Source organism: Ctenocephalides felis, unplaced genomic scaffold, assembly GCF_003426905.1.
Source record: "Ctenocephalides felis isolate EL2017-DRISC unplaced genomic scaffold, ASM342690v1 CF-g0.4_SCAFFOLD_00845, whole genome shotgun sequence".
Taxonomy (NCBI): Eukaryota; Metazoa; Arthropoda; class Insecta; order Siphonaptera; family Pulicidae; genus Ctenocephalides; species Ctenocephalides felis.
The window spans coordinates 57,699,833-57,716,571 of NW_020536999.1; the positions used below are offsets into that span (position 1 = coordinate 57,699,833).

Here is a 16,739-nt window from a genome sequence, read left to right on the forward strand (position 1 = left end):
TCAGGTAAATAAAATTAAAATAAACTGAAGCTCATTTATATTATACCTTCAATATTATATCAGATAGATGTATTTCACTATATAATGTATTCAATCGACTAACTATTATTTAAGTAAAATATTTATATATTAATTTATCATTATTGTTTGTTAGTTTGTAATGTAAATGTAAGTTTTTTTACAGTACTTTATAAGGCATGATCTGTTTCAGCATTTCTTCTAAAATATTAATTGCGTAAGGTTAATAATATTGTATCAGTTCAAGAATAATAGTTCTATCAATATAATACAATTCAGTTTCAATTCGAAAAAGTTAATTTATAGGGTAGAGCGGAGCTTAAAGGCCCACGAGTGAAAAGTAAACAAGTAAAGTTAGGAATTTTATAACAATATTTGAAAGTAGAGGGCAAAAGATGTATAACCAACTATCACCTAGATCCTTACAATGTCGATATCAAGAGAAAACGACAATGTTTGAAAATCCACAACAAAAGTATTTTCTTTCGTTGTTAGTTTTCTTGGCTGTGAGCACTTTTGTTTAGTTTATGAGACCAGAATATAATTTTCAGGTATGCTTTATTTATTTCTTTTATAGGAATTATTGTTATTTGCAAGTTATATTCAACAGTTTTTTTTATATAACTTATAAAGCTTACATGTGGGTGGGGTAAGAAGATCCACCTGAGTTTTTATCCTGGCAAAAGTGTGAACAATAAAAAATAGTGAATAAAAAAAATTAAGTAAAAAAGGCAATTCTACAATAGATAAGTTGAATTATTTAAATTTTGCCTATGAGTATTTCTAACAAAGTACCTGATCAAGGTTATATACATCTGTGTTATCTCTAAAACAATGTAACCATGATATTTATATTTTGCATTGGTTGAATAATGTGGCTATTATTTCGTAAAATACCTTTAAAATAAAAATAAGACATAAGACTATTTGCTGTCTGGCTGTCCCATCTTGCCCCCCTATGTGGTAAAAAGGACCAGGTAACAAATTTTTGAAAAAAAGCAAAAAATACTTTTCTACAATGATGAATTAACTAGGAGTTTCTTCACTGAACATAGTTAGATAGTTGTTTGTTTGATATGTGTTATTTGTTGTGATATAATCAGTTCGGGTTTCACAATATAATTGCTCAAAATCTAATTAGACCTTTGTGCCCCCCCTACCCTATTTAAGTTGAAGAATAATTGCTCTATCAATATATTTGAATAGAATGTAATTATGCAATTCGACAACTGTATAATTTTAATTAAAGTCTGATCAGCTGTCCCATTGAATGTACAGAATTATGCAAAATTTGCAGAGAAAATGTGACAAAAGAACAAAGTCTAAAAAATGCAATGGACAGACAAAATGATAATTTTTACTAAACTTTTTTTCTTAAATTACAGTACCTAAGTATTTTTAATCTAGCGTGACACTGATGTGCATTAGCTTTATCGTTCTTGCAAAAGATAATTTATCCATAATATACGGCAACTGTTTCATACTTATACATTAATTTTTGACATTAAAACTTTTTTATAATAATGATAATAGTTCGCCCGAAGTTAAAACATGCAGAAACTTCGATCTAGTACATATTCCGTCGGAATATTAAACCGTCATGCGTCCGCTTCGAAAATTCTTATGAGAGAGTTCACATAGTTCGTCTGTTATTATAAAATTTGTATTTTAATAACGATTATTTGAGAAATGCAAAGGAATTGAATTATTTATTATAAATTTCTTCAATATTTGATAAATATATGGAAGGAAAAATAGCTTTCCTTGAAGGGTCTGAATTATTCTGAATTGTTTACATAAAAAGCGATAAACTGTTATAAATAAGGGTATATTATAATGTAAGACAGTATAAAATTAACAACTTTGTTTTTTTTCTGTTATGGTGTCCTAGAACTCAACGCCAAGCCAAAGCGCTACTCATCATAATTATCATGATAAAAAAATAGAGAAAAAACTTTCGCAGTTTGAAAATTATGAGCTTTTAAATGCATTAGTAAAAATATGACTATATTTGACCATAGTCAAAAATAATGATTTACTAAAGATTTAAAAAATTATGAAATTTTGTTAAACTATGAATTTAAAAAATTCTAAATTGATCGACTTTTAGGGGACCTACTTTGAAAAATGCACTGAAGAGTATTGGCCAGTTTCGTCAAAAATTGGTGCATTTAATCACGATTGTAAAATAGTGATATGCTTCAAGTTTTGTAATAAAAAAAAATCGAGTAAAGAAATAAGAATAACAAAAAAACATTATGTCACACAAACAACACTCCGAATATTTAATATTGAACTCTAAAACTTGCTCTATTCCTTTTTGAGATTGAATACTTTCAGTAATTTGAGTTTTTACACAGAAACAAACTATTGTAGGACAAAATATTGTAATTATTATCGGTTTCTAGGGCAAAATATTGCAATTATTATCGACAAGTTTTCAAACCATAAATGAGGCCAAAAAATAAATGATTTATAACACTTTTGGGAATTTCCTCCCTAGGACCTTTACTAAAACATGAAACAGTATTAATATAAATAGTTTCCAGATATACATAAATTGCGCAAAATACGTTTTGATACACTAGAGATATATATAATTTTACGTTATATCCCTGTTATAACAATTGTGTTTCTAAGTATTTTCTAAAAAAAGGTTTATTCCCTTTACTCAAATCGAATTTTCACGAATAGTTATACTTCAAGAGCTTTTTGGTTTCATAAAAAGTGACATTCCCAAATTACGGTTATATTTAATTGATAATTTCTGTATTTTATAAATTAAATGTTTAACTATTTTATGATAATGCTGTGGTTTATTGAAGTAAAAAATGTAAAATATTCAGAATTCCTCGACGCCTTTATATAATTATTCTATAAATATATACCAAAGAGGACCATCCCACAAATCGGGACATATTAAGATATGGTGAGGATATGATGAGTTTTATATTAAACAATGTTGCAAAGTTATATCTGTAGTTAAATGACTCTAAAAGTTGTTTCACGTTTACAAAAAACCATATAAATAAAATGGGGTTTCCATTTTATTTATATAATAAAAAACCAAGTAAAATAATGGGAAGATAAATGGCAAGTATCATGTTAACTAATTGGAGATAAAATAAAAACATTTTTAAAATAACATTTTTCGACCCGGTTTATAATGGCGTACAGGTATATTTTGGATGTACCACTTTGATTGCCAACTTCCAATGTATGCAGCTATATGCACTTTCTTTAATTTTATACGGGCATTTTGTGTTATTTTTGCAATCATTTGGTAAAGCTTTAATAATTTTAGATTGACGTCAAAATTACATATTGATTAAATATAATCAACATGCCTTAGAAAGTATGAAACTCTAAATAAATTCTCGAGTTCGTCATATTAAAAAAATCTCTTACATCAATTAATTTCCATTTACCTTTTAATCCCGACGAATATTAAAGTCGAAGCAGCAAATCCAATTAATTCCTTCATTAAAGTATAATAATGAAGTAAAATCACTTACCATTGATCACGGGGGTCCGGCAGCGATCGATGCACCGAGATGAGGTCGCTGGCGTACTGATTAAAAGCGTTTTTCACCCATCCGTCATCAACGGCTTTCTTCATCTCGGCGCTCATATTAGCCGGCAATTGCACCGGCTTGCCCATCTCGCCGGGGGCGTCCAGGTTGGGATTCTCGGCGGGGGCGGGCAGAACACCTCCGTCACCTGGAAGAGAATATAAATAGTCATAAGCATTGTTAAGGATTATACTGAAATGCTTTTATTATCATTTTTGTTCAGAATTCGTTTCAAATACTTTTAAAATTGTTATATTATTTACTACACCAGATATTACTGCATATTAAGTTTTTTTTACAATAACCTCAGTAAATTCGTATTTTTCAATTCTTTCATTATCTATTTATTATTTCAATGCGAAATGATACTGATCATTGCACAATATTTTTATCTTGGTTTTAAATTCATTTACCTTTCCAAAGAAATGAACAAGGTTTACAGCTCTCATCCGAATTAAACGAATTATAGATTTTTTTCTAATTTTGTAATTGTGTTAGTATTTACTAGAGTTTGTCGGTTTTTAAAAACCGCTTTTGTTCTTATAATATAAGACAAATAAGAGGTGCATGGCGTGCCTTAAGGCAAATTGCTAGAACTTTTCGTACCGATATAATATTTTTAACAGAGAATATTTTACTTTTTTTATTGGACCTGCCCAAAAATTTAATCACTTCTTCCTTCAGTAAATGAATTTAATATGTTTTTTGAATCATTTAAACCAGATGCTCCGTTGACTCAAAAACTAAATCGACATTTCTTGCACTTTTGCCCTGCCTTTGTCAAAAAACTAATCAGCAAACTAAATATTTGTATAGAAGAAAAAATATTTATAAATTAAATCTATATAACATTCGCAATTCTTATACGATAACCCCTAATATCATAAATTTCTATTCGCGTATGTGTATCACCTATACCTAAACGATACCTAAACATTACATTTTACTTGGTAATACGCCTTATAACTACTATATCATACGTTCCTTTACCACCACACCGTATACGCTCAATCCTTATATCTATATATATATACTTATATCTAAACCGCCTAACATTTATTATCTTACGCCTACAATTTCGCTTACATACTATTTTCACCCTTACCGGGAATCGAACCCGGGTCCGCCCCGTGATAGGCTACGACCTTAACCACACGACCACCGTATCGCTACAATCAACCGTCTTTTTTCGTGTGTCGTCGCGTCACATTAGTATTAGTTACTCAATTAATTAGAAAATGAACCAAAGAAACAACAGTGTGTATCATAATGTATTTTCAGTGGGGAGACCCGATAGAGTAGTGGTTAAGATGCGTGACTGTCACGCAGAGGAACCGGGTTCAATTCCCGGTATAGGCAATAGATAGGTAGAGAATACATAGGGCGTAAGGTAGAAATATAACACATTAATATTAAATAGGTATGTAGGGTGTCTGATATATATATATATATATATAACTCACTGTATAATAGATAATAGTTAAATTATCTATGATATATAATAGTATAGTATAATAATAGTAACATTATCTTATCCCAAATTTAGTCTTATATTAAATAAGTTTTATATCATAATAAATAAGCGTAGGTATTAATAAAGTTAATATCCAAATCAATTTATGTTATTAGTGGATATAAATTATGTACTCAATGATTTCCTTATACTTATAATTGATCAGGTTTTCACAATATTATTGCCCTAAGTCAAATTGGACCTTTGTGCCCCGCCCTACCATATATTTAACTCCCGTAGGGCAAGTTATAGTAATTGCAAAAAAAATCGAAAATGAAAATTTTTATAAATCTTTACGTTTCAAAAGTTTCTGAACATTTTGGCATACCTTAGAAAAAATAGGTGTTTGTGTGTTTGTGTGTGTGTGTGTGTGTATGTGTGTGTGCGTGTGTGTGTGCGGAAAACAAATTTTCGTCGACGATTTCGGGAACACCGATCAACCGATTTAAATAATTCAAAAAACATTCGATTCATATTGATAAGGAGACGTGCTGATTAGGTTTTGGCGAAGGCAGGTCTAGCCGTTCCGAAGATACGGGGCAAAAAGTGCCAAAAACGGTAACTCAGTTTTTGAGAGAACGGAGCGTCCGATTTCCGAAAATCATTTTACTTGTATTGACAAGATGAAGAATTGATCAAATTTTCATGAAGGCAGGTCTAGCGGTTTCGGAGATCTAAGAAAAAAAGTAAAAAAAATGCCATTTGGCAGTCAAAAATGAACATTAGACATATGCACATCAAATTATCAGATATTTTATAGAGATTTTAACAATAAGTATAAATTTTGTTTGCTTTCCTATGGGTTCCGTACCAATGTTTATCCGTTAGACGGCGACGCGGCGCTTACGCGCTTTTACATTTTGCCTCTATGCAGTTAAAGCAGTACGATTGCTTTGAAAAAAGTTCAGAATTTCCAAAATATGTCAAAATAAAGAAAACATTTTTTTTTCCAAAAATAGTAATTTTTTGTCAAAGTCCTAGTTTCTCAAAAATCTAATTTTTTCGAAGTAAAATTTTTTCAAAAATGTTAATCGTTTTTAAAAAAATAATAATATTTGATACGGGAAGTTCCAGCAATTCGCCTTAAGGCACGATGCCATGCGCCCCACTAGTTTTTATTATCTTAATGAGTATCAAAACTCTATCCAAGTAAATATACAAATATAAATTATACTAATTTAGTATTAGCACGACCGTACCCTGTGTCTCTCATATATTGCTATACATATTTGTAACACCTATTTATTACCCGAATGAATGTGGAAAAACTGAAAATAAATGGAACACATATATAAAATATGTTTTCTTCTGTATCTAAAAGATATTTGTCGATTCATCCTATCTGAACTTAAAGTCAATGTGCTTTCCATGTTAATATGTTTTGTCTAGCCCATCAAATATAAAAGCAAAGTCTATCCATTACTCAAGATTGCGCAAAATATACATTACGACCTTTTTGTTGATTCAACGTGGTTTGTAAATATGAATTGTAAAATGAGATGCCCGTTACCTGGCCAAATATCATTTAACGGAGCCCCATAATGGGGATGGTCAACGGCGGCCGACAATAAGTAAAACATAATAAAGAGCGGAGTCAGGCCAACAAAGTGAACATGGGGTTGACAACATGTAGGGGAAACCCGAAAATGGATAAAACTCGCATCTGGTCATTATTGTATTATTAAATTACAACCGGACTACGGATGTTTAAGCACATGTTAAAAACAAGCAAAGAGATAGAAAGGCGAGGAGAATTAGGAAGTTTGAGAGATTTGCATTCTACATGTTGCTTATACGACTTGTTTAATTAAAATTTATGTTTCGACAATTCATAATGCTTATGTAAAAACTAGCAATAAGTAATCTTTGACATTTTAGTCTAATTCACCACATTTAATACCACTGGGCCGCATATATGCTCTACTGTTAATATTTCTTACATGTGCGCTGTTATGCAAATATTAGATCATTTCTAAAAATATTGTTATGAATAACTTACTTAGTGAAGTGGGTATATATAGATATAATAAATAATACAAATAGTTTAGTATATTGACTAATGTGTAATAAAAAATATGCAGTGCTAAATCAATCTATAACGCTATAAAAACAGACTATGATAAATAGAAGAAAACAAATATGAAAATAAAAGCCAACCCTTAAAGAAACATAACCCTGAAGTGATTTTTGTTTGAAGTGATTTTTGTTTGTTTTGTTTAAAGACAAGACGGCAGTTGAGGTGTTTACAGAATAAAATTTAAGTTTTGCCATTTGATGTTTTTTTTTCTTTTTAACTTCCCGTGGGTTAAGTTATAGTAAAAGCAAAAAAATCTGAAATAAATTTTTGTTTTGAATCTTGACATTTCAAAGGTTTCTGAGAAGGTCAAGAAATTTTAAGATACAAATAAAAATTAAATAAACTGACATTTGTCGGTCAAATATACTCTAATAGTTATAATTATTGATTCTAATACAACTATTGGTACATATGTATTCAGGTAAACAGGTAAGCAGGTAGATAGATCAACAGGTGAACATGTAGAAAAGTTGGCAGTAGGCAGGTAGACTGGTAGACTGATGAAGACGTGAATAGGTAGACAGATAAACAGGTAAATAGGAAGGCAAGTAGACAGGTAGATTGAGAAAATCTAAAGATATACATGTAAAAATATAACATACAAACACATATCGGTTCAAGTTTCTTGAGGCTGCCAGAAGGCAAAATGCCACTTACAACTAATTAAAACTTAGTACTACATACCAGAATAGATGAATATTATATATTTCCTTATATCTGAACTTTTAATTATTGCAGATACCAAAAACGTAAGTCAAATAAAATAAATCTAAAATCCTAGTTTCAAATGAATGTAACGATGTTGAATATTAAATTTGTACAAAACCTAATTCATACAAAAATTAATTGCAATACAAAAGATTAGAATCAAATTTTATTCATGTATGTAATTTCAACTAACAGTAACAAATCTAAAAAAATAGCAACTAAATCATCCTTAACAATTTCTCAAAAAACGATGTGTTCTAAATAAAATTTCATTCCAAACCTTTCTTATTTTCACGCAGATCTTTTAAATTAAAAAATCTGCAACTCGATTATATGAAGGCTAAGTTAATAGCTAAGTTATTTAAATACCAATATTGTACTACAGAAATTATGGAAGTTAAACTATTAATTCAAAAATCTAAATTTGCTAAATTTTAAATCTGAAATGCTATCATTAATTCAATTGGTAGTAGTTCTATTGGTAGATTTGAAAAAATAGTAAATGACAAAATATAACCCCTCTACTAAAGTTTGTGAACAAATATCTACTGAATATATTCCTTCTACAGTTATTTTTTCCTAATAGCAATCAATTTATTTTCCCGTCAAATTCAATTCCAGGAAGAATGCAAAACTCCTTTGTTTTATCTCCTTGAATCACATATTCTGCTGACATTATACTTATATCATTCCCATGTAACCTGTTAGTGTGTAATACCACGTGAAATTAATCCCAAAAATGTGACATAGGAACCCCTTCGTGGCATCGTGGCCCGCTCGGTTAACGCATAATCGCGGGCGCTGCTTTAATTTACCGCCCAAGGTACCTACAGAATACCGGCAGCAGAAATAGCTTGGGAACAGATTCACAAGGATAATACACACGCATTATGTAGTGAAAAATACAAATATATTTTGTTTTTGTTTTTTTTTTGTATTAAATATAAAAATATATTAAGATATAAATATGAACACACATATTACACTCAGTTTTTTGCACAGACTTTAGTTTGTAAAATTACAGACGTTTCGAGACCGTAATTTGTCTCATCTTCAATGTAAATTTTTTAGTGAAAAATATATACTCGTATATTAACATCTTATAAAATAATAATTATAAATTATGTTAAAGTATAATAAACTATCAACTTTTTGTTACAAGGCTTGATAATACACTTACAATGTATTTAGTAGAGTATATATTTCAACCGTTTATAAGAGTAGTCAAAATATCAAATTTTAATCGTTATATACAATGAATGCTATAATATCCACGTCAAATATTATGCTCATATTTTACGCAAGGAGCCCGTCCAAGCTAATTAATAACTACGGAAAAAGATAATAGGAAAATACTTAAAGAATCAATTAGTCATTACCTTTTTGACAGATGTAATATATACAAAAATTAAATTTAAAATAATTGTTATATAAAATTAAATTCAAAATAATTGACTCCAAAATATGAATGATATAGCATTTAAGTGATTCTCATCACTGTGAAAATGAATGCTATAGAATTCACGACTGCAAACGTGTTAATATTCGTTCAATTCATAATACAAAACTAAACATAAGAACTATATTCATCAGTTTTATTTATTTTAAGCGTTTTAAAAGTGTGGTGTCTAAATAAATTAATGTAAGTCTAATGACTAATTATAAATAAAAAACATTAAAGTCATAGATATGTTAATTCATTGTTATTATATAACTAACTTATATTTAAAATATTCGTTTATAAATAAAAATTAACATTTATTAGTTTTAGATGTTAAATCAACGATTTCAGTTATTTTCACAATGTGTATTGGAATATAATAAACCCAAAAAAATGAACGTTATTAATTAGACCAATCAATAACTTTTGTGGTTATTTTTAATCTATACTAATTTTTCCTTTTGAGTGTTTCAGCTATTCGTTTAGGAGAAAGAATGCTACTGAAAAAAAAAACATCATGAAAGTTTCATACATAAAAAGTTAAAAATTTTGTTATAATAATATAATATTTGCTATTAAAAAAAAATTTCAAAATATAAAATCTTGTGATTATTGTTAGAGATTTTGAAAATTGACAAATACTAATATAATAATTTTTTTTTTATTCCTACAGTTTTACTTGTCCATTTCAGAATTAAAAATTGGTCGTATTTTCGCAAAATATCTTTTCAAGTATAATATGTAATTGATTGAACAATATATAGAATTCCTGAAGGAGAACTTTGTTCTCGCAAAGAACACCTGTTTACTTATTTTATGTTTTCTCGATGTTTTAAATCATTCTGAATCGAATGACACCACATTCGGAAGAAGTTAGTGTGTATGTGTATGTCAGCCAATTTTTGACCTTTCGACGTCGTTTTCTCAAAAACGGCTGGACCTATTTAAGTCTATGAGTTTTGCGCGGCCAGGCCGTTTCTTTGTAATTAACAGAAAAATTCAGAACTTTTCGTACACGTTTTAGGACACAATCTTGAATCGATTTTAAAAATTCAAAAACTGTTCGAAAGATATTGGCTGGGAATCGCGTTGTTCAGTTTTTGGTAAAAATCGGGCGGACCGTTCCTTCGCAATGAAATGCTGGTTTTTTGGACAATTTAGATGAAACTTTGTATAACGATATAATTCATAGTCTAAAATATCATTAAATATTATAGGCCTTCGGTTAAATTATAAAAAGTTATCATAGTTTGTAATTGCGGCCTGCGCTTAAGCGATTTTAATCAGAATCTATCTTTGTCTATCCTTATGTAGGATACGTATTTCGTAGATAGTTACTGATCACAGTTGACGTCGGCACTTTGAAAAATACGTACTTTGAAACGGAAATGGATCAAATGAAAAGTGCTAAACAAATTAATGTACAATTATAGATACTATAAGTATTTTAGAAAGGACACAATTAGGCATTGATTAATTTTTAGTGAAAGCAAAAATTTTATCTTCGAAAAAAACAGTTTACCTAACTATCAAAATCTCAATTATCACGTTAATTGTGTACATACCGGGAACTTAATGCAATTTGCCTCTTGCCTTTGCACGATGCCATGCACCCCACTAGTTAATTCTTAGATCAGAAAAGCTGAAAAACTACGCAAATATCCAACGCTTTACAAAAGCAACCTAAAAGATGTTCAATAACAAGATGTTTTGTTCATTGAAGATTCACGGAAGTACATCTAATGTTTTTTCTCCCTGAAACACTCTCAATATTGAACACATTTCTCCTCGGAGCGAACGTACGAGGGATTTGCATTCGCAGGCTTAGAGTGTTTATGAATGTCAAGTCGAACAAATGCACGACGAACGGGACTACGACTACGTGTAATATCGAATGCGAAATGAAAAGCGTCTCGTAATGGAAATGAATGTAACGTATAATATGTACTACGGAACGCTGAACTGCATGTCATTTTTCCACGTGGAAAATTTGCAATAAGGCAGGATTATGTTTTACACTGAAAAACGTTCTTTGAAATGCGAAAGCGAGCGCGATTCACGAAATGGAACAGATCTCTTAAAAAACAACATTTCAATGACATCACAATTTTGCGATAATATTTGTACATAGAGTTCCAGAAATAATTAAAAATACTAGTGTTTTTTGGGGTATAGAAATAAATATTTTTCTGGTAAAATATATGTTACATTGCACTGTCATACTATAAATGAATCAGGTTTCATAAAAAAATTGATGATTAGACTAGTTTATGAGAATTACCACCGGGAATTAGCTTAAATTAGTTATTTCCTTATATTTGTTACATACATGAATATAGCAAATTAGGATATTTATGTATTACTCTATTTTTGAACTTCGTAAGTAAGAGTATTCGCAAAAAATTGAAAATGAACATTTTTGCATATCTTTACTATTGATTAATGCGCAATACCACTTACACCTAGTCTGCTTTGGAATAGATCTAAAAACTTTACAGCAAACTATAAGAATATTTAACCAATATATTTTTATAATTATTAGTATATTTAAGTATTTTATAGATGACTCAACTTGATTTAAAGGCAGCTAATGTATTGCAGTTTTTATCACTAATTACAATTTCATATGTTGGACTGACATATTCCGTAAAATTTGAATTTTTAAAAAAATATTTAAAAGTTGAGGCTAAAAGAAGTGTAACCAAATATCGCCACAAATCGGGCGATTTGGCTACGACGAAATAAAAGGCCACATTACCAATTTCGTAACGAAAGTATTTTTATGTTGTTAGTCTTTTTGTTTTGCAATTTTTAAGTATACGTTATTTAATTGTTTTATAAGATGTATGGTTATTTTTAAGCTAAATTTAATAGTTCTTTTATATAACCTACAGAATAGCCTACAAGTGGTTCTGTATCAAAATTTTTATTCAGTTGAAATGTTAACAATAAGAAACTAGTGGAGAAAAATATAAAATGAGTTAAAAACGGCATTTTTCATACAATAAACTACCTAAAATTAATATTTATTTCAACTCTGATGATAAATTCTTCGGACAAAGTTTTATATCAAGGATGTATCGAGTGAGATCTTTATAAAGAATGCGCTCATAAAATATATATTTCAAGCAAAAGTTGGATTCCCTTTATTTGTGATAGTTAAAATTTAATACATATTTATAAAGATATATATATATATATATATATATATAAAGTCTGATTATGATAAATTAAACACAAACACCAACCAAATCAGGATGTTTTGATAGTAGTAACATATTAAGAATATGATTTTTAATTTTGCTAAAAATTAAACTGCATCGCATTGATAAAAAATATAACTATTGTTTCATAAAACCTCTTTGAAACTAAAAATAAATTGGCGATTCCTTTTAACCCCTGATTGTCCCTTTCACCCAGCCCAGAGAATAAAAAGGAAAAGGTAACCTTTTTTTTTGAAAATAGCAAAAGAAAAATAGTTTTGTAATGATGAATTAGCTGTGAATTTTACTTAACATAATTAGATAGTTGTTTGATATGTGTTATTTGTTTTGAGGTAGTTAGTTTGGTTTTCATAGTATAATTTGATAAAAGGCACCTTTGTGCCCTTCTATATCCTATTCATTGCTTTATCTAACAAGTTTTACTGTCAAGAAACTAAGAAGATTAGATCCATTGGACTTAGTATAGTTATATATTTAGTATAGTGCTTGTAATTATTCTCACATATTTATATTTATTATTTGCTGGCAATTATTGTCACATATTTATATTTATTATACTGACTTGAAATACTACCAATGGGTAGTATTTTAAAATCTTATTTAATAACTATTCACAACAATTATTGATTGCCTTCTCAGGCAGTTGTAGTTTAGACGAAAATAAAAAAAATCTAACTAGATTTAGTTTAACATGTGATATCACTATTAAATGTTCGATAATAAAAAAATGCTCACAAAAATCCAGAACGTTTTTTGATATGTTTACTTGGAACCTATTGGCAGAAAAAACAAAAATAAATATGTCAACACTATATATATATATATATATATATATATATATATTTATATATATCATTATTTCTATGTATATTTATGGTCGAACAGGGTAGCAGTGTTTATTCAGACATAATAATTAATACTCGCGCTGTTTTCGCATGGTCGGATGACAAAAACGAAAACTATAATACGAGAACGTTATTGATCATTTGTTTTGTTTCCGCAGACGTGACGTAAACATTTCTTTAGAAACGAGCCAATTATATATACTGGCAATTATGTGTTTCATGCCATATGAACAAAAGCTCCGACAAGGGTAGGTAGCAAATGAAAAAATAATTCTTATCGAGAAAACTATATATTCATTGAGAGCGAATCGGTCTGGCTATTTTTGTTCAATCATTCAGAGTACGATAGTTTCAAAAATAGATATAAATGAAACTTCTCTTATATTTGTAGGACTAAGGCTATTATTACTTGTAAATATGTTTCCAATCCGAATATATCAAAGATTAAATTAGAATATATTAGAAAATATTGGAAATATATTAGAATTACCATAAAAAAAATTATTTTTTTCTAATATTATTATTTTGTATATTTCTTCAAGAAAAAACATAAACGAGTTCCAATACAATTACACTTACAATTTTAGTGGTTGTGAATTGTCAAATAACAGAACGACACTCGAAACATATCTAAACTAGAAAATATAGTATAATTAAATTTCAAATAGTAAAACAAATAAAATGTATAAAATTATATAAGATAAAGACTACATACTCTTGTTAGAAGATGTTTTCATAGATAAACCAGTGGGGTGTATGGCATCGTGCTTTGAGGCAAATTGCTGAAACTTTCCGTACCGTAATTAAAAATCTTGGTTTGGAACCCAAAAAAAATTACACAAAATCTGTACACATTAGCAAAATCTCTATAAAATATCTGATAATTTGATGTACATAAACATTTTTCACCGCCAAATAACATTTTTTAACTTATTTTTATTCAGAGTTCTTAACCGCTGGACCTGTCTTCCCAAAAATTTAATCAGTTCTTCATCTTATCAATACAAGTAAACTGTTTTTGAATTATTAAAATCGGACGCTCCGTTCTCTTAACAACTGAGTTACCGTTTTGAGCACTTTTTGCCCTGTATCTTCGGAACGGCTAGACCTGCCTTTGCCAAAAACTAATCAGCACATCTCCTTATCAATACAAATCGAATGTTTTTTAAATTATTCAAATCGGTTGATCGGTGTTCCCGAAATCGTCAACGAAAATTTGTATCGAGGAAAATTAGACTATTACACCCTATTTGATTATGAAATAGTATTATCTTGACCAAAGTAATTCTTTATTTTTTATTTAATTGAAGCAATCAGAATTTAAAGGTCCTACGTTGTGTTATAAAAGTACTTTTTAATTACTTGTTATTTTTGAAGAAAATAATAAATAAATGTAGTGTAAATAGCATCCTTACTCATTAGTTAATGTAATTTATAATAGAACATGTCCATTTATATTCAAAATCAGATTAACTATGAATGCTTTCTTTGCTCTGTAAAATCTAATGCTATTTATGTCATAAAATTTATACAGAACTATTTTATCAGACTTAAAATATGACATTGGTAATAATTTATCAATAACCAATGTTGCCCGCAAGTTTTAGAAACCTAAGTCTTCAAGACTGTTTATGAAACCTAAAATGTGATTATTATATTTTCCAAGTGAACAAAACAGAGTGTCGCCCTCGTTCAAAACTCAAGATGAAATTAGCGTTTTCAAACAATTTCTTCCGCGAACAATAAAAAAATATTTATAGCAAATTAAAAAGTTTACTTTAGAAAGCACCCCATGAAAAATATTCGCTAATGGCGATTGTAAACAAAGGGTCGAAGAGCGTTTTAATTAAGTGTTTGTTCAATGTTCCGATAACGAAAAATGTAATTTCGTTAAGATTGAATGCCAATAAATGTAATGTTTATGTAACGATGGAGGATGATCAAATTGATGTATTTTAATCGAATTCTTCTTCGCCATGTTATGCTAATGAGGAATAACAAACTCGATATTCCACGCTCGAAATTTATATTCGGGTTATTTATGTGAAATAATTAATTTATTATGTATAATAGAGGCAATTCAGTGCTTTAAACTAATAAGAACTAAAGGTTTTCAAATACAGGATTACATCTACGGATTACACAAAACAATATGTATGTCAAAATGATCATTTAAGTTAAAATTTCAATGTCAAAAAAACATTAACAGCATCAAAAAATATTTGATGTACTAAATTAAAGCATTTTAAATTCAAGCATTGAATTGTTCTATTTATTATTTTTTATTGTTTAAACCTTTGCCAGGATAAAGATTCAGTTGGTCCTTTTTACAAAACCCACCCGCAAACTTTTATAGAGGCTATATAATAAAAATTGCTTAAACTAGCAAAAATTATCATTATATTTCATAAAACAATTAGACACCGCATACTTAAGAACAGTGATATCAAGCCGGAACGCGCCGGAACGTCGTTCCGGCAAATCATTTTTGGGAAGGAACGGCAAGAAAAAATATAAAAAAATTGCTACATACACAAAATGATTTAATAAGTAAATTTTATAAATTATTATTCAACTAATTTTTATTAAATGTTCTTATTACTGTAATAAACATACATATATGTGCACACAATGGGTTTTGTAATAATTTTTGTTTCTTTCCTTTTCGAACGGAACCGGAAAAAAACATGAGAAACGATCTTTGAACCGGTTTATGTACCAGTTTTTGAATTTTAGCTTTCCGACAAAAAGATATTAGCACAACACCACTGGTTTTATCAAAGTCGTTTTTAATTTAGTTACAAATTGAGGTGTATGAACTAAAATATTAATTACAACACAGTAGTGTATTTCAATTTTCACATATGTTACTTTAAGACCGAAAAGTGTCTGATGCCCGATTATTTCGGATATAAGTTGAACTTATTTCGGACATAGCGGGCGTTAGTCGAATAAAATAAATAATTTAAGACATTCATATAATGGAAATTGATTGTAGCAAAAAAAGCAATTCTATAAATATAAAAGCATAAGAACTGCAAAAAATGTAATATTTTAATAATTGGATGAATTTTTTGCCATCTAAGTCAAAAATATAAGCCGTTCGATCCCTTGTAAATTTTTACAGTCCAACATTAATTGGTAATTTTTTTTAATCATTGTTTTATTAACATTTATTTATTGGTAAATTAGTTGACAATTTATAGCAAAAGAGTTAACCTGATGTTTCAATAGACTTATTGTCTAAATACAATTTGAGATTTGTATGCATATTCATAGAAACTTTGATCTTTTGAAAATCTGATGAAGGTGCTGTGGAACTGACAATCACTCAATTATTG

The 16,739-nt window shown here is 28.9% G+C and overlaps 1 protein-coding gene across 1 annotated transcript in view; it reads right to left on the reverse strand.

Annotated features, from left to right (window-relative positions):
• Positions 1-2,444: 2,444 nt before the first annotated feature.
• Positions 2,445-16,739, reverse strand: part of LOC113386390 (putative polypeptide N-acetylgalactosaminyltransferase 9) — a 32,785-nt gene continuing 18,490 nt past the window's right edge. The window contains exons 2-3 of the mRNA XM_026624173.1: positions 3,534-3,738; positions 2,445-2,529 (exon numbers count right to left, since the gene is read on the reverse strand). Coding sequence (XP_026479958.1) covers positions 2,445-2,529; positions 3,534-3,738 — 290 coding nt within the window. The remainder of the gene's footprint in view (positions 2,530-3,533; positions 3,739-16,739) is intronic.